The following is a 19309-nucleotide window of genomic DNA, read 5'->3' as shown; positions in this document are numbered from 1 at the left end:
GGCCGCCGGACAGCTGCGCCCGAGCCCAGGCCCCTAGCGCGTGGCCCGGGGCCGCGGGTCGGAGAAGCGGTGCCCCAGGCTGCGCGCCCACGACGGTCCCCGCGCAGGAGGCCCGGCGATGTCCGTGAACCCGGGGGCAGAGTTCAAGTCACCTCGAACCGCTCGGGGAACGGGCTTTTCCCCTTGGGCACCGTGACCGTTCTCCGTGTCTCTCGCCTTTAGAAAGTTACTCTGACACTTTTGATCATCCGTCCAGAGAAGGAAAAATAAAGAGACAGCGTGGTATGTCCCCGGGCGAGGGGCGCAAGGGGATCCGGTCAAGTGGAGCGAGCCCGCTGTAGGCGAGGCGGCGAGTCCAGCCATTGACAATTCAGCCCCGGAAAGGGTTAACTGCATCCTGCCGGTTCGGTTTACATGTAAATAGAGAGCAGCTGCTCCGCGCGGGCCCCGGCTGGCCCTTTTAAGTTTTTGATTGGTTGCCAATGACATCACCGCCCGTGTTATAACACCAGGGACCCAGCGCGGCGTCCCATCAACCCTCCTTAAAGAGACGAAGCCACGCCCCCGGCTCCTCCTCCTCCGGCCGCCCATTGGCCGCGGGCTGCTGTGAGGTAGCGGTCCGCGTTCTCCGGATTCCTATTGGCCGAACGCGCCGTCGGTCGGCAGCCGGCCCGCCCCCTCAGAACCTTACATTTACAGTGTGGCAAAAGAGAAAGTAACTATGTTGCTGCTGGAGATCAATGAAGCCCGGTGAATGGGGGCTGAATGTGCGAACCCGTACTGAAGCGGAGCGCCAGATGGTGGAGGGCCACGCTTACTTGTGAAGTAAGTGGAAGTCACCGCGGTTACTCCTGAGAGCCAAGGAGTGTAAGGCGGTGTGTGTGTCTTCGTGTGTGTGCATGTGTGTGCGTGTGTGTGTGTGTGTGTGTGTGTGTGTGGCGATGCTTTCGGGGAGCCACAGCAGGTGAGATTATAGCGTTCCGGCTGTTGGCTCTTGCTGCCCTGTGCATTTACTCTCCCTGCAGTCTATTTGGATGTCGGGCGAAGAAAAAATGAGGTTTGTTGGGATGCTTTGCGGCAGTTTTAAATGCCTGGGGCTTGTTAGTGCTCTGTGTTGCGAAAGGGGGGGTGGGGGTGGTGGATGTCGGGTGCTCCGGGAGTGGGGAAGGAGCATTTCTCTGACCGCTTAATTTTCTTCCCAGCCTCTGCTGAGAGGCGGAAGGACCAGTAGCGAGGGAAAGGGGATGGCTCAGTATTTCTCCGGCAGGTCTCCTGGGCCGGTTGGGATGGTTTCACGGGCAGTATACACGCCCGACCCTCTGCTGCAGATCCCTTTATACACTCCGTGCGTGTGTGTGAGCCGCACGCTCTGGGCGGAGGCGGGGGTCTGAGCTGGTGTCTCAGCGAACCCGCTCATGTGTCCCTCTGCCGGGAAATGGACCGCTGGCCCTGGGGTTTACCCCACCAGGTAACACAATAGCAAAGACTCTGACCGCTTGGTCCGGCTGGGAAACAGTTACAGCTTCTGGAAGAGTACTTGCTCTTCAAAAAAATACTACGCAAAGAAGGGAAGGAAAGAGGGAGGGAGGGAGGGAGGGCAGGGGTTGGATCCTTGCGCCCATCCAGAGGTGGCTGACAGAAACCTGAGTCCTGGGGACCTCCGAATGGGATGGACGCGAGCCCGTGTGTGCACGCGTGCGTGTGTGGATTCCGCCTGTGGCACTTGGGCTCTGTGTCAGAGAATGGTGACGGTCGTGTGTAGACAAACGATAGATGACATTTTTCCAGACATCTCAAAGTTCTTTTAGGCGAGTGACTCTTGCGTGGGGTCTGCTTTCTTTTCTGTGTACATGTCTAATAGGATAGGAACCAGCAGGGCCAGGTGGTAGAGTGTCCCCGTGCCTACGGGGAGGAAGGAACTGTCCCTTTGCAGGCACCCTCTCATGAGACAAGAGGTAGATCCCGTGGGCAACACTTCACTGTCCCCTTTCACGGGGATGGGCTGTTGGGGAAGTCATCTTTCTGGAATTCCTCTATTTGAAGAGCGGGAATATCTGTGTGGGATTGAAAGCTTATGCACGGTGCCCGCCTCCGGTCAAGGGACCCTCTAGGACGCATAGTCTGTGCCTCCCCGGAGGAGAGTGGAAGTGGTCCTTCCCTTAAAGGCAGGCGTGGTTGGGGGAGGGGGGACGGCAAGGGAGCAAAGGTCATGGATCTGCCATGGTTGGGGTTTCCAGACCTGGCCGCTTGCCTCGAGGCTTCGTTTTAGGACACCGGTTTGTAAGGAGAGGAGAAATGCAGATTAATTTCTGAGAGGCTACGAGGAGACATGGGGGTTTTAACATGACCGCGCCGAGCTTTTCAGAGGACTCGGTCGAGTGGAAAGCAAGAATAGCTCCTTGTCAGAGAGATTCACTTAGGGGGACACTTTCACTCTGATCTGCGGAAAGTCGACATCGCCCCTGATGTGTGTTTAGCTGCCGGGTATTTCCGTGAGCCCTGCCAGCGGTCCTGGTCGTTCCTTTGCCTTTGCCTTAGGGATGACATGGAAGGTACGCAAGGGCGGACGAGTGGGTCTTCCTCAGATGGTCGCGGTACCCTTCTGCCCAGGAGGTGAGGTTCAGATCGGTGCCTCTGAAGAGCCTTCCTCTCTGTCTTCGGCGTTTCTCATTCTTTGTGCTTTTCCCTGCTCCACGACTGAACTCTGATGCAGGTCCGAGAGAGGTCACTCATCATCATTTGCGCAGACTATACATTTACCCTTAGTCTTAGTGACCAAGGAGACGGGGTCCTCTAGTTGACATCCTCTCGAATCTGTGAAGTGGGGTTTCGAGCTTCAAGCGGGGCACGAGAGAGGGCGCGTAGGACGACTTTGCCCAGAGGGGTGCAAAGCCCTCTCCTAGGGATTGGATCGGACTGCCTTTTGTGTCACGTGACTTCATTCTTTCTTTCCCCCCCTCCCCTTCTTTACAGACTGTCTTGAGTTCTTCTTGAATTGCCAGTTTTCGGCCTCCTCATGCCTCCATCTCCTTTAGACGACAGGGTAGTAGTAGCGCTGTCTAGGCCCGTCCGGCCTCAAGATCTCAACCTTTGTTTAGACTCTAGCTACCTTGGCTCTGCCGCCCCAGGCAGTAACAGCCACCCGTCTGTCATCGCCACCACCGTCGTGTCCCTAAAGGCTGCGAATCTGACGTATATGCCCTCATCCAGCGGCTCTGCCCGCTCCCTTAATTGTGGGTGCAGCAGTGCCAGCTGCTGCACTGTGGCCACCTACGACAAGGACAACCAGGCCCAAACCCAAGCCATCGCCGCCGGCTCCGCCAACACCGCCCTCGGACCCTCCACCACCTGCCCTGCCACCCAGATGGTCAACAACAATGAGAACGCAGGCTCTTTAAGTCCCTCGGGTGGGGTGGGCAGCCCCATGTCGGGGACCCCCAAGCAGCTAGCCAGCATCAAAATCATCTACCCCAACGACCTGGCGAAGAAGATGACCAAGTTCAGCAAGAGTCACCTGCCGCACCAGGGCCCCGTCATCATTGACTGCAGGCCCTTCATGGAATACAACAAGAGCCACATCCAGGGAGCTGTCCACATCAACTGTGCCGACAAGATCAGCCGGCGCAGGCTGCAGCAGGGCAAGATCGCCGTCCTGGACCTGATCTCCTGTAGGGAAGGGAAGGACTCTTTCAAGAGGATCTTTTCCAAAGAAATTATAGTCTACGATGAGAACACCAATGAGCCGAGCCGCGTGATGCCCACCCAGCCACTCCACATAGTCCTCGAGTCCCTGAAGAGAGAAGGCAAAGAACCCCTGGTGTTGAAAGGTAATGCCCCCCGCCCCCTGCCCCGGCACACCCCTCGTCAGCCTGGGCTCGCTTGGGGTCTTCTCTTAGAAGTACCAGCATGCTCCTTTCTCTGGCTACCAAAGGCCGAAACAGACCTCCTCCTTCTTGTTGTCTGCCCGGCCGTGCCCTTTCTCGGTTATGCGAGAGGAATCTCGCAAGGCTGACCTGGAAGCCAGACGCTTCGGCTTGTAGTCCAGATTCAGACTCTAATTTGCATTGTGCAAGTCATTTCACCTCCCTGAGACTTTCCTCATCTTTCTGCAAGGGGCTTTTGGAGCTGCAGATGGTGTGTCAAGTCACGCCTGGTCTGGCAGCTCTAGTCTAACCAGTCACTAGTTGGAAAGTTCTAGTCGCTCAGACTTAACCGAAGTGGATGGGATGGAGGAAGTGGCACCTCTAGAGACCTACGAGTAAACGGACAGGTGCCAGTTCTTTCTGAGGAAATTCTTCCTCTTTCTTTCCTCTCTGACCGGCTTGGACTTTCTGTGGTTCATAAAGTGACCTTCATGAAGGACAGAGATCCTTGTTCTAAGGCCCCACAGAAGGTGTGAGTTGACCTCAAACATGTGTTTCTCTGCCGGAACTCTAAGGGGACAGTCATTCTCATGAAACGCTGCCGGACGCATTATTCCTTCTGGCCTCACCTGGGAACCGTTGGCACCCTGGCTTCTCCCAGATGGGGCGGGGGTCACTTTCCCCAGTATGCTCAGTGCAGGATAACTCCGCAGTCACGGTGGCCAAGCCGGGGCACGAGGAATTAATCACCCACTGTCCTCTGAGCCCCTCATTTGGTGTCCCCATCCGGTGTCCATCCCAGTTGTACCCCAGATGCTGTCTTTTCGGGCCCTGCACCCCGGTCTTCCTCTTGAGTGTCTTCTGTCCGGCGGTGGCAGTGCTGAGAGGTCGTCATCGTCCTTCTTCTCGTCTTTTTTGTTCTGAGCCACGGCACAGAGTCGGGGCCGCATCGCCAGCCCGTCTCCTGAGGTGCGTTGACTGAGGGTTCCTTGAACACCTTGCATGTTTAAGTTGCAAGAGACCGTCGAGGTGAGCGAGTTAGCCGTGGGGCCTTTGTGAGACAGCTCTGCCACTCCCCTTCCCGACTTCCCAGTGACACATCGTGCCTTTTGTCAGTGGGAATGAGAATATCATGGAGGTCGTGTCCAGAGAGCTCCGGCACCATCCGGGCATGTTTGGGTTGTCGTTTGTGGGTCTTCTTGGGGTTCCAGGTAGGCTCAGATTTCCTCTGTGTGGCTCTGAATCTCATTTCTTTCTATTCTTGTTCGCTTGACTTTGAGTGATTCTCAGTAGGTCTGTCCAGCTAGTGTTTTCTCACCATGATCTTTTTCGGATGAGAAAATAGAACCTACACATCTCCCGCTTGTCACCATCTGTCTTGGGGAGCAAAGAGAGAGGGTCGCCAACGGTCTCGATGGTCTTTCTTGTTCGTGCAGAGTCGACCCTATTGAGAAAATGCAGGCCTTTTGTGCGATCTGAGGATGGGCATCAAATGATGCCCGTTAAGATGACCGTGGTGATCAGGAGGAGTTGTAGATGCTGCCTTCTGTTTGGCAGTGGGATTGTCACGTATGGGGGCAGCTTCTCAGTCACTGAGAAATGAGTCTCCGGGGTGCTGCTGATGGCAAGTGGGGCTCCTGTCCCCCTTTCCTATGGATGCAGCCAGAGTCCAGGCAGCCCCGGCTGGTTCCGCGGCGTCAGTGAGTAGGATTGTCTCGGGGGCGGGGCCGGCCCGGCCGCTGACCTCACGCCGGCGCCCTGGGCGGCCGCTCCGAGGGCTCGTCATTTTCGGGTTGGTGACACACAGCGGCGGTCGGCCCGGAGGACGCGCTCGCTGGTGGTAGAGGTTGGATTACTGGTAGCCCTGGGGGCTTTTTCTTCAAATATTTGGGAGTTTGGTTGAAAATACGTAGTCTAGGAGCAAAAGGGTCTAGAATCTACTTTATGTATTATTATCGTCATTATTATTTTGGTCTCTTTTGGGGGGAATGGCCTAAAATGGGGACCAAGATGGGACAGAAGAGAAAGCGATCGATATTAGGATGCCCTAGAAACCCTTCCGTCGGAGCGAACCCAAGGTCGATGCTACAGCAGCATCGAGGCGAAGAACGGGGGGCCTCTCGCCGAAGCCATGGCCAGCAGCTTCTCCTGGTCTCCCGAGCGGGTCACACCCTCCATGCTGGCCTGGCTTCTCCGCCGAGCTTTATTTTAGCAAACCCCGCCCTTGGTGACGTCAGCTTTTATTTTAGCAGGCGTGGTAGCAGTGCCATTTTGGAATGAGTGATTTTCGCAGGAAAGCTAGGGTGCCGGGGTCAGGGGGGCAGGTAGCAAGGAGCCACTTCCATGGCCTCATTAATTTATTTTCAGAGATTTCACTACCATCTCGGGTGATTTATGGCCGGCTCACCTGGTCCTCTGGCGTATGTTTGTAAACACTGGTTGCTACCGTCGCTCTCCAAGGTTCATGTCGCCCCGTGTCCATGCCACGTTCTCCGTTTCTGGCGCTGCCTGTCAAGGAGAACGGCTGCTCAGTGACCGTTTTAGTCACGCTGTGTCAGGTTGGGAAGAAAGTGATCAGAGGCACAGGTGCCCCTGAGATTAAGTTGCCGCTCTCATTTACAGTCCCCTCCCCGTGGTGACCTGTGCCAGAATGCATGTTTCATCCTCATCTTCTGGAGGAAGAAAAAAAAAAAATGGCATCAGACCCACGCCGCCTCTCCACCTGGAGAAATGAATACGTGTTCAGGGATCTGCAAAATCTTTGAAAGAATTATAATTTGTTTTCTCCCAAGTCGACCTGTGACATTTCTGACCACACTCAAGGCGACGAGGCGATTCCGGGTCTTCTGTGGGGAGAGCTCCCGACTTTGATGTTTATGAGGCTCCCTCTCTTTTTAGCACGGCGGGGCTCAGGGAACTAACTCATCGTTTGCCTACGTAGGACAGGATGTGCTGCTGCGGCCTCCTTCTTAAAGGTGGTCTGTGCCTTTAAAACTTTCACTGGAAAAATTTTCGACTAGAAAAGTAGAAAAGACTCTAACGAGCTCCCATATACCCACCGCCAGATTCCACAGTCATTGTCTCTATTTGCTTTCTTTTCTATTTTTGGTTGAAATGTTTTATAGTATAGACAACATTTTAATGTATGTAAATATGTTTCATGTTTCAACTTAATGCTTGAAAAGTAATAAGGCCGGGACGTTTTATAGTATAGCGTGGCCAACATTTGCACTCTTAAATACTGGAGTATCGCGGGCCCATTTCTGAGAGTTTTTCGAATGTAGAATTGCACTTTGACTCACTGGTGTCAGGTCTCCTGGGAGGCTGCCCTCCCTTGGGGGTGTCTGTAGCTCCCGCTTCCACAGGGGTATGTCAGGGTCCATGCCTGTGCTCCCTCTGTGCTGTCACCAAACTGAGACTGTCTGCTCCAGTGTCCGGCAGGCCGACCTCGGTACCAGAAGCGTTCACCGCGGAACAGGGGTAGGAGAGAAGAAAGTCGGCTCAGGAGGCCGATCCACAGAGAACGTTCGATGCCATGCGGGGTTCGGTTTTCATACTGTCAGACTCTCCAGTGGGGCTCCTGAAATGAGCCACATGGGTGGCATTTCTTCCGCAGACAACGTGGGCCCCGCGGTAAACACCTGTGGCCATGCTGAGTTTGCCGACACAGCGGTGGCGATGCTCAGAAGTCAGAGACACTGTGAAAAAGTTTTCTGTTTCTACTTTGTTTTGTTTTGCGGGGGGGTGGGGGGGTGGGGGGGGCGGACAAAAGCGTCCTCCTTTCTTTCAGGGGTGCCGTGAGGGCACATGTACATTCTCAAACTTTCCATTGTTATTCTGAGCCTCTGTTTACCACCCAAGCGTACTGAACATCAGCTCCGCGGTGGGGGAGGTCAGCAGTTCTAGTCTGAGTCCTCGTCTCGGCCCCTGACTGAGGAAACTGTTTAATCTCTTACTTTCTTAGTTTCTTCCTTTACGAAAAGAAAATATGCTAGCAGTAGCTCTCTCATCGTTCAGTTTTCCTAAAGTCAATGAATTAACGTGTGGAAGCTTCTAAATAGTTTCTCACACCTGCTAAGCACCCCAAAATGTACCTTAATATTATTGTTACTATTGGTTGAACAGAACTAGTGGTTCCGATAAAAAGACAGCTTGCGCTCCTTTTCAAAAGGAGTGCAAAGAACAAGCTAGGTGTAGCTCTGTGTGTGTGTGTGTGTGTGTGTGTGTTGCTATGGCCTAAAAATAACTTGGTGACTGTTGCCTAATTTAAGTAGCATCCAGTTGGAGTGCCAAGTAATTACAAAAACATGCTGGGTCAAGAGGCCGGAGTCATTTGGGCCTATCCTAGAATTATTTATTTGGAGGGGAATTTATAAAAACGTGATGGTAAATCTGTCCAGCTCATGTCCCATAACTTAATAATGAAAGTACAAAACTATTAAGCTTTGCTTTCTCTGGCCTCTCCTCAGGCTGATTTATTTTGGGCATGAAGGACCAGTCTGACTATAAAAGGGTAGGTGGAAGGAGGTGGCCGTGTGCTCCATGTTGGAAAGTTCTTGAAGCTTTGGGCCGTGAAGAGGTGGACTGTGAAGGAAAAAGCAGGGAGGTTATCGAAAGGCAGGCTCGTGTTTTTCAGGCGAGTTCTGTGAACTGGTTCACAGCTGCCTGTGCTCTCTGAGCTCTGAGGAGGCCGCCCTCCTTCCGAATGAAAATGTAAGTGAAAAGAGATAGGTGAACTCTCTCCACCATCTCTGCTCTTGCTCCGTCTGATCCCCAATCACTGTGTGCTCGGCAGAGGACAGTTTAGCTCACTTAGGCGTGGGTTCGAACCCAGGCTGCTCCGCTGCCCACCCGCAGGCATGTTCGGGCAGCTCAGCCTCTCTCACGGAGCCCCGGTTTTTTCCACTGTAAAGCAGGGATAATTTCAACCTCACGGGATGAACCGAGATAACGTAAATAAAGCATCTGGCACATAGACAGCTGTCAATAAATCGGGCCCTGCTCCCCAACCCCCACGCCTTTTCGAAACCTCTTACGTTTGACATCAGGCGTGTGGCTTTTCTGGTGTGGTGGGGGATGACACCCTGTGCTAAGCACAGCACTGTGGGAGCTAAATAGGAACCACTAGGTGCTACCAGTTCAGATCGGTTAAGTTAACCATCTGGCGTGTCAAGGACAAGTTCAGGAAACTCCTCTCCTGGCAGTGGACGATAATGATCTTTGAGTTGCGACAAAATCTCGGAACAGAGAACTCTCTGCCACAGCCTTGTGGCACACACACCCGAGGGAGCACACACACCCGAGGGAGCGAGGTGTGAGTTTTCAACAGAAACCGCTCTGCTCCCTCAGACTGTCCTCAGCAGCCAGGGTCTCCCTGCCACGGCACTGCTGGGGAGCAGTTTGGGCATAAAAGTGTGTTGATTTGTGATGCTCAGTTTACTCCAAGTAGGCAGTCGAGGATACACTACACACTAAGGCGGAAATTCTAACCCCAGGGGAGGCCATGTCACCTTTTTCGAACTCAGGAATCTCACTCACTTTTGAGAACAGGAAGTGACCTCCGAGGTCCTCTGGGCCCGTGGTTTCCACCGCAGGCTGCCCACTGGGGTCGGCCGGGCAATGTGAAACCTTTGAGGCTCATGTCCCAGCTCCAGAGAGTCTGATTCGGTTGGTCTGGGGAGGAGCCTGCTTCCCAGGAGCTTTAAAGCTTTGCCGGGGATTGTAACGGTGCAGCCGGGCTTGAGAGCTTCGTCCTGACCTGGTCTTCTCGTGATGCAGCTGTAGAAGCGGAGCCTAGAAGAGTTATCACCCGTTCAAGGTCATACACATTATTCATCGTAGAGCCTTGGTCCTTAGTGCTAAAATGGGTCTTGCCCGATCAATAGATTTTTGTGTGTGTTATTATCTGATGATAACAGTATCTAATATATAGCGTATGGATATGAAATAAGATAACGTATATAATCAATCATTTTGAGTATCGATACCTTTTCTGGTTGAATTTTCAGATTTCAGTCCAGAACTATAAGGACCTAAATCTAAGATTTTTTGAGGCCAGCAGCTCATGACTTTGCCCTTTACCTGGGTCCTAGAAATGTGGGACAAATGGGAACACCGATTTCATCCCATCTTCCCGCAGATTTGACAGTTTAAGGGAGAGAGAGAAGATGTGGTCCCAGGTGCGTTCCTGCACCCGAGCATCCCAGGCTCCGAGCGGCTTTTTGGTCGGGCGGCCTCCACAGAGGCACAGCCTTGTGGGCAACAAAGATTCGTTCCTTTGACACATAAGACGCATACTTTCGAAGGCTTCTACGCGCCGGGCAGCTTCGGGCTGGGGAAGCTGCCAACAGAACCCTAAATGCTGGAATGAGCATGTGTGTGTATGCGAACCCATCCAGGGCACAGTCCTCTCTGGCTTGAAGTCTATGCACCCGTTTGTCTTCCTCATTGCCGTGCACCCACAATCTTGTTTGGGGAGCGGTCCGTCTTTAGGAAATGTCATTCTGAGGGAAGTACAGGTCTGCGTGGTGTCTGGCCTTTCTGTCCTTTCTGTCCCCCTGGCCTCTGCTAAGCACATCTTCATGGGCCAGCAGAATTTCTTTTCCACAGTCTTGATCCGAAAAGAGATGGCTTAAAAAAAAAATATGCTGGTTTTTAATAGAAAAGGAAATATATATTCTCTCTCTCCTGAGGGCCGACAGGACTCCACCTCTGTGTGTTAGCGTGGAACTTTGTCATTTGGACCTCACTAGTTGTGGGCATGTCATGGGCGGGAACAAAGCCTGTGATGATTTGCCTCTGTGAAAAGGACACGCTGACCAAACAAGCGATGTATGTAAAGGACATTTCAAAAACAAAGTTTTAGCCTACTTAGGAAAAAAAAAAAAAGTTTGCAAGTTCGATGAAACACCGCGCTGAGGGACAGGGCTGGGCGAACACACGTCGGCCGTTCACAGCTGGGCCGCTTCCCGCCCCACGTGGGTTCCTCTCGGGCAGGTTTTCGTTGGCGGTGTTTCTGGGTGCTGTACACGCCACATCCAGGTCGTAGAACTTACACTGCGGAAAAATCGGAGCGGGGAAAACATGATGAGTGTGAATACAGCCTGAATTTGACTGTAGAACACTTAAAAATGTACGTTTTATGTTCAAGTCGATGTCGTATCCGTTCTGACTGTGAAGTCTGACTCTTTGGCTGTTTCATCCATAAACCAAGAGGAAGATTTAGCATTTTTTTGTTCTTGCAGGTTATGTCTGTATCATGTTATTACTTAAAAGTTGGAGGGAAAAAATTATATATATATATATATTTTTCACTCCCTCACTCCAGCAAGATGCACATTTTATGGAACTTAGAGGAAAAGGCACCGTGAGCCCGTGCTTTTGGATGAGGAGGTGGGCTCTGTCACCTGGTGCTTTCACGTAAGGCGGAGGCTGTGACCTGATGCCCTCTCTCTGGCAGCGTAGTTCGCCAGCAGGAAGCAAAGAGTTTGCGGATTCATCCAAGTATCTGTAGTGCCCTTAACGTTTTATTTGCAGCGAAAGCCTGCTCATCTTTTTTTCACCCTCTGAGACTCGAATTTCATGGAAAACGGGACAAAGCCAAACGCTTCCTGAGTGTTTCAACAAAGGGTTTTGTTTTCTTTGATGACCACGGAGCTGGGCCCCCACCCCCGGCAGGCAGCTGCTGTCCATTTCTCAATGAAGCACGCAGTCGATGGGACTGTGGGCCCCAGGTGTTCGCATCAGGCCGCCCCTCCTTTTGAGGAGCTTAAACCTCTCCCATTATAATGTCAGCTCAGCTGGTCCCATTTAGTGTCCCCAGGTGAGGAGACAGTCACGGCTTTGCATCGGAGCGTCGCCATCCAGGTCTTTACTGCTTTATATTTATTCGATGGAAGAAATAATCCCACATGCTTTGAATCATGGCCTCAAGGTACAGCACCACTGGGCTAAATAGTACCAGCTGTTGCTACCGGCCAGTGAGGAGAAAAAACAAATTGGGAGCAGACGGAGGAAGAGCCGGGGGAGCAGAGAGTACAAAACAGTGTGAGTTCAGAGGGCACGCTCAGGGTCGCGGTCACAGCGACAGAGCTTTCTGGCTCCTGAACTTGAGGTCCAAGTTCCAGTGTTGAAGACTGCGAGTTATCATTATTCGTTATCACGGAGCGCCCGCTTCTCTCTCAAAATAATAGTAGCAGACACAGACTTGGAAGAGGGTGTTCCTTGAAGCCCTAAGGGACATTTCCTTGGGTGTTGTGTTTCTAGCCTTATTAAAATAGCACGTTTTTATGATAAGACTTTATAAGAATGGTCTTATGGTCCTCATGAAATGATATTTTAATCTGACAGCAGAATACCATTTAACCACATGTACTGACCAACCTATCTTCCTTGAAATTAGAGAAGTATTTTCCAGATTGTTAGGAGGACAAAATTAATAGCTGCCGAGAGCTTTCCCTGTGCTAGGCACCGGGCTGTCATTGATATACGTGTCTCATTCATTTCTCAGCTCGACTTCTTGAGACAGGTATCAGGTCCCCAGCTTGACAGATGTCAGGCCGAGGAACAGATTAAATATTGCCCCCGTGTTACTAACCAGTCGAGCTGGAGAACAAGAGCTGAAACCCGGTTCTATGATTTCAAAGCCCAAGTGCCACCCAGGCTGGCCACGCGCTTGTTTATGAGTGAGCCGTGTGTCTCGTCCCAGTGGGCGCTTCATCTCTGTGATGCCCTGAGTTATAGCTCGCCTCCTCACCCCTTTTTTCTGGTGTGTCCTCCACTGAAAATTCAGTGCTAAGAAGGGTGGCCTTCTCTGCGTCTGCTTTCTGACAACCCTGCTCGAATTATTCCCCAGCTTCTGGAACCTTCGAACGGTGGTCATGGCAGTGGCTGTTAAGGAGTAACAGAGTGATTACAGGAACATTTGGACATTGTATAGTTATCTCTAACATTTATGCAATGCATAATATATACCGAACTCTGTGCTTGGAGCACTGTATCTCATAATAACTCTCCCTTAACATATGAGTAACTGAGGCTCAGAGAGGTCCAGGCACTCATCCACGGTCACTCAGCTCGTCGTGCCTGGCGGAGCCTGGGGTCGGCGCTGTTCTGCTTCTGCTCTGTGCATCTTCAGTGCGGAGACCCAAGAATGCGTTCTCTTGGTAGCCCGTGCGTTCAAGGGCGATGCTGCCTTCTCCCGCACGTTAATGTGCTTACTCCCGTTCTAGACTGGGAAGCAGATGAGTGAGAAGAAAGACAGGTGCCAAGTTCAATATGATGAGTAAGAAGGAATATGTCTAACTACCTCCCAAAGACTCTAATACCCTAAAGCATTTGGTCATTTGTGTCTTGTATTTATTATCCATTCTATCAGTATGGATAATTAATTTACTATAGATGTTTTTCCCCTCTCCTGAAGTATATGAAGAAAGAATCTCCAGTAGGTGACCATTACTCTTTGGGAAAGTTAATTCTCTGGGATAAGTATACAGACATCTGATTGGGTGGAAACGATACTATATTGTTTTTTTCTTTGGACTTTCTTCTCCTTCCTTATCTTTCTTCTTCCCTTCTAACGTTGAAGCCAAATACAGCTCAGGTACTGTGGGAGTGTGGCAGGGACAGACCCTGGAAAAGGAAGAGTTGACACCCTTGAAGGCTAGCAGAACGGACCCTTGGAAGCCTATGTTGGGAGGAACTTTCGTTCAGACAGAATCATTGAGCTTTTCCTCAACCGTCCCATTGTACAGATGTAGAGACCGATTACTCAGCCAAGAGCATGTGAACAACTGGTAGCAGAGCTGGCACAGGATCCGTGTTTTCTGACTCTAAATCAGTCATTTAAAACAAAACAAAACCCCGTGGGAGTAGAACAAACCCCGTGGGAGTAGAATCTTGTGATTTGTATCTGAGTTGTTATTAAATACACAATTCCGTGGGGCCCGGCGCCGGCCCGGTCTCTCCCTGAGTTCTGTCCCTTAACCTTCGTAGTGGGCTCGTTCAGTGACTCTCAGTGCATCCGTCTGCGGCTTTGTGTTTCTATCTCTCTAGCAGACGGAGCGCAGAGGTTAACATCACAGATTCTAGAGCCAGACGGCTGAGTGTGAATTCTGCCTTCATCCCTTATTAGCAGCGTGAACTTGAGCAAATCAAGTTTCGTGCACCTCAGTTTTCTCATCCGTAAAACAGGGAGGGTAGTGACACTTTTCCTACAGGAGTAATTGAGGATTGAATTAGATAATATATGTACAAGTACTTTAAACAATGCCAGACACATAATAGCTACCGTTTATTGAAACTTTATCATAATTATAACATTGAATGTCTAAAATAATAATTCATCATTATCTGTTTATATCCAAGGGATACATGAGTGAAATAGTTTAGTAAAATGAATTGACATCGCCGCTGGTGAAATGTAAGTAGAAATTCCTCCATGCTTGACAGATTGTTCGTTTGAAGATTTGGAAAAACCCAGTGTTTCTGGATGGGGGGCGGGCGTGGATAACTACATCAGTGCTTTTTACTGAATCAGCGCCATACTGGAAAATTGTATTCTATTTCTATGTAAGGAAATCTTATAAAATTAAGTCTTAGCAAAGACTCAATCGTATACCCATTGTTGGAATATTAAGAAAATTTTAGAAAGAAAAAAAACCAGAAGATATACAAATCTCCCTGACTGGCCTAGTTTCATTTTTACATATTCTCTTCATTCTTTACCCATATATGTGCATATTCTGCAGAATTTCTCATATAGAAACTGAAACTCATTTTCACTTTATGTGGCCCGTACTTTTGCTTCCTGTATAGTCATCAGATTTTTTTTTTTTTTTTTTAATGTTATAACATGTCTTATTCTATGGATGTATCACAGTTTACTTAACTAATTTGCCTACTAAGGAAGCAAGAATGATTTCCAGAGTTTTGATATTAAAAGAGACGACTCTTGAGGAATTCTCTTGTTTCGAATCTTCTGCACCCCTGATGGAGGAAAGCAGGCTCGGGCCGGCCACCTACGGCTTAAATCAATCAATGTCTTCCCCCCACTCACCCTAATTTCCTTTCACGTTTTCATTCCTCCTTTTCTCTTCAGAATGCAAGAGCCAACTCCCCATCACACCGATTAGTTTTTAGGGACGTCGTTAGCCTTGGTCTCCGATTGTGGGAGCAGCACGTAGCCCCTAAGGCGTCTGCGTTGTCAGCCCCGAGATTCTGCGCCGGGGGGCAGGGTGGGGGTGTAGGGTGGCAGCGCTCAGCGCTCTTGGAAACGGAAGCCATTGTGGAAGGGACAGATCTGGCAGGGCCAGCGCCTCGTTTCGTAAATGCGAGGCGCTCCCGCTTCATGCTGCTGGGAAGACACTTTGAAAGGCCGCCGTTCCACGCGCCACGGAAGAGCAGGACACTCTGCCACGTGCTGTGTGGCTGGTGTTCGTGTCTCCCCCCCGACCTTTTTTTAAACCTTGGGGTTTTAGGGCAGTGCCGACGTCTCCTGAGTCTTCAACAAACGCAGTCAAAAACGCCCGTCAGAGTGGAAAGACTATTCCCATTAGCTCTTTTTGCTAAATTGAGGTAACATGCCCTTTAAATAGGTGCTAATTCTCCGACAGATAATTAGCTTGTCTTCCTTGATAAAGTATGTGAATTGGATGGAATTTATTATTAATCTTGCGTATTATGTAAAAATGCACTCGTCTGTCCTTATTAGGTGAACCTCTTCTTTGCTACCTTGAGGGTGGCTGGGAACCCACCCCCCACCCCAGCAGAATGAATGAATTGAATGAATCGAAGGTGATGGGCAGCTTTCCTTTGCAAAAGTGGGGAGAAGCTGAACGGGGGTGGGGGTCACCCTTAAAGAGACAGAGCTTTCACGTTAGCATCCGTCTCGTTTTAGAAAACTCAGAGAGTGCTTTGGGGCCTGACAGTCAAATGCCACAAAGCCGCCTAAGTAATCACCTGGAAATCGATCATCTACTAGGGCCGAGACATTTTCCTGGATTTACGCTGCAGAGCTTTTTCCAGGGAGTGGGGGGTGGGGTCATCGGCTCGGAACCCTTAGCTGGTAGCTGTGCGATGACTTTGGTGGTGGCCAGAGGGGGCCAGGAGGGGCCGCTCCACATGACTCGATGATCCCAAGCTCCTCCCCGCACGTTGCCTTCCTCCCAGGCCTCAGCCGTCCAGGGCTCCCCAAGGTGTCCCCATCTGTCTGCCCGGTCCTCTAAGGATGCCTTTTCCCATTGCGAGCCGTTGCTCAAGGCCACTTGATCTCGCCAGTATGAGATGTGTGTTGGGGGGCTACAGAGTGCGGGAGTCAGAGCGCGCTCTGGACCACCCCTCTGAGCTGAGGTGTCGCTTCCCCTGCGAGGGGAGTGGCTGTTTGAAGTCAGCTGGGAGCTGATGGACAGTGGATGGCACGCACCTTGGACAGTGGATGGCTCACACACCTCGGACCGAAGGTGCTGGTCACCGCTTCTGCGTGTGTGCGCACCCATCTTAGTTCCCACGTGTAAAGCGGGGAAGGAGGTGGCACTGAGTAGTAACGAGCATAACGGGATCACACGAGTTGCTCTCTCTACCTGCATCGTCCAGGGTGGTGGCTGCGACTCATACGTGGCCACGGGGCACTTGAAGTGGGGCTGGTCCAAACTGAGACGTGCCGATGTGTGAAATGCCTCCTGGATCCCAAAGACTTTGTCTAAAACAAGAAGGTATGGACGCGGCTCCACAGTGGAGCGGTGAGCACGTCTGCTTTACACGCAGAGGGTCCTGGGTTCACGCCCCAGTGAAGCCACGGTCCATGGTCTATGGCCGCGCCACCCTGAACAAGCCCGATGTCTGATCTCGGAAGCTAAGCAGGGTCAGGCCTGGTTAGTACTTGGATGGGAGACTACCTAGGAAGACCAGGTGCTGTAGGCATAATTAATAATAAATAATAAAAAAAATCATAATAAATAGAAAAAGAAGGTAAAATATTTTATTAATAATTGTTTTACTATTGATACTGTGTTGAAGTGATACTATTTTGGACATGTTGAGTCACGTAAAATACATTACTTTTTTATTTTTTATTTTTTAATGGTTTTATTTTTTTGTGTATTATCATTTTACAAAATGTATGTATTTATTTTTTTAATTGAAGAATTGATTTAAATTTTTTTCCCCTGTCTACCTCTCCCCTTCCCCCTCCCCTCTGGTAACCACTAGTCCATTGTCCATGTCCATGACATAAAACATATTATTAATATTAATTTTACCAGTTTCATTTTACTTCTTAAAATATGGTTACTTGAAAAACATTTTTGTTACATAGTAGCTAGCATTACATTTCGATCGAAATGGTGCTCATCTATGGGCCGTAATAACAGTATTATTAATCCTACATTTTAGATGAAGAAACCGAGGCTGAGAGAGGTTAGGTAAATTGCCTAAAGTCACACAGCAGAAAGCCAGACTCAGAGCTATCCGATTCTGGAGCCTTCATGCTTTACCACTACGAAATTGTCCTGTAATAGAGAATGTGTCTGGCTTGTGTCCTGGGTCCCTGGGAGGTAACTTCTAATCATCTCCGAGTTTATGCTAATAAAATGATTCAGGATGGGGTGGGTTATCACAAAGGTCAACACCATGTGTGTGTGGGGGGGCGGTGCTTTGTATTAGCCTGATCTCCTCCTGGGAAGAAAGCAGGGCTGGAGATGGAGTTCAGTCACATGATCAATGGCTGACTCCATCACGCCTTTGTAATGAAACCCCAATAAAAACTCTGGACACTCGGGCTCAGCTAAGCTTCCTGAAGAATGAACACATCGATGTGCTTGCGGGTGGCAGGTCCTCAGGGCACAGAAGCTCAGTGTCCAGGACCCGTCCAGACCTTGACCTACGTGTCTCTTCTTTGTTCTGGTCCTGATTTATACCCTTTATCATAAAATTGTGGTATTAAGTATAGTGTGCTCCTGAGTTCTCTGAGTCATTCTAGTAAATTATCCAAACTGAGGGGGTACGGAAATCTTAGAATTTGTAGCCCATTGTCAGAGGTGTGGGTGGTCGGGCACCCTGGTCTTGTGGCAGTCTTGTTGGGGACTGTGCCCTTAACTTGTGGAGTCTGTGCTGACCATGTGTCAGCAGAGTAAGAACCGTACAGCAGTGACAAGAACGGACCGCCTTTCGTTTGGATCGACGCTTTAGTGGCCCGGCGATGGGGAAAACTAAGTAGCTTGACTTGCTTGTCCCTCTAATTCCGTGTCCTGGTGACGATGGCCAGCTACCTTCTCGACTCGTAAAATGACTCGGTCTTCAAGCATCTGCTTTTGACCGCCTGGCTTGGCCTGGAGATAGGGTCCCTCCGACACCACCACGCCTAGTGCCCTCCAGCCTGCAGCTCTTGGGGTCCCTTAGTTCCTTGCTCCCCACGTGAGTGATGGTAACATACATATGTGCTGCCCCTCTTCGTGACCAGAGATTCCTAAATGCGGATGTCGGGGTTGAGTTTCTTAGAGGAAGCTGGTGGACGGTGATGATGTGAGTAAGGAGCGTTTTATGGTGTTTTCTCTTTAAAATAATTCGCGTCGTCTTACTTTCGCAGTGTGTGTCCTGTCACGTCTCACCATTGCCCTTTCTTGGGGGGCTTTCGTTTGGACTCTTAAACCATGACCCCACGTGTTTTATTTTGCTTTTTGGTTTGGTGGCTCCTTCCCTGTCTCTTGCTTGTCATCTTGCTAACCATTATCCTTCTGTTCATGCTCAGGCCTGGCCCTCGTCCTGGGCAGGGCAGCTGTCTTAGGTCACCAGCTCCTAGAAAGTGGATTCCTACCGGACTTCCTGGGGCCACCTTGGAGGGCACATTCCTAAGAAAAGACAAACTTAAGCTCTGTAGTTATTGCAAAGGGGAGATTCATTTACCAGGGAACACCAGGAATGAAACAGAAAGTGTTCTCGAGTTATGACAGAGGTCTCTCGAAATACCCGAGATGACCTGATTTCTGGGTGACCGGGGCCAGCCCTGGGCGCTTGGCAGACTGCCGCTGTGCCAGGCTTGCCCTTCAGAGCGGCTCAGCTTTAAGGCTGGGGACAGGTAACTCGCTGGCAGCCCTCCCTGCCACTCACAGTAACTGTGTCAGCGTCGGTCCCAGATTCTACAAGAGAGAGAGTAGGTTTATCGGAACCACCTAAAGGGGCACGAAAAATTAGGCATTCTCTTCTCACGTAGTACCCCTGAGCTTCTCGCCTTGCAAGGACCGGAGACTCCGAGGCCCTTGTCTGTCTTTCGAGACCACCCATAATGTTACCTCGTTTAGAGATGACGAAACCCCTGTGTTTGAAGAAAAAGCGCTGTGATAGGATCATGTTGTAAGACAGCCTTAAGGTTAAGTAGCTGGCCCAGAGTTTCACGGCTAGCGAGAGAGAGGGGAGAAACACAGGCTTCCTGATCGTAAATAAAATACTCAGCA

The 19309-nt window shown here is 50.5% G+C and overlaps 1 protein-coding gene and 1 pseudogene across 1 annotated transcript in view; both read left to right on the top strand.

The window, feature by feature from the left end:
* Nucleotides 1–91: 91 nt before the first annotated feature.
* Nucleotides 92–19309, top strand: part of DUSP10 (dual specificity phosphatase 10) — a 37213-nt gene continuing 17995 nt past the window's right edge. The window contains exons 1-2 of the mRNA XM_006916235.3: nucleotides 92–825; nucleotides 2974–3827. Of these exons, the coding sequence (XP_006916297.1) occupies nucleotides 3017–3827 (811 nt within the window). The 5' untranslated portion in view covers nucleotides 92–825; nucleotides 2974–3016. The remainder of the gene's footprint in view (nucleotides 826–2973; nucleotides 3828–19309) is intronic.
* LOC112483319 lies at nucleotides 16666–16781 on the top strand (annotated as a pseudogene).

The sequence above is a fragment of the Pteropus alecto genome, unplaced genomic scaffold (genome assembly GCF_000325575.1).
Source record: "Pteropus alecto unplaced genomic scaffold, ASM32557v1 scaffold65, whole genome shotgun sequence".
NCBI classification, from domain to species: domain Eukaryota; kingdom Metazoa; phylum Chordata; class Mammalia; order Chiroptera; family Pteropodidae; genus Pteropus; species Pteropus alecto.
The sequence above is the reverse complement of the archived record's forward strand: the minus strand, read 5'-3'. Positions and strand labels throughout refer to the sequence as shown.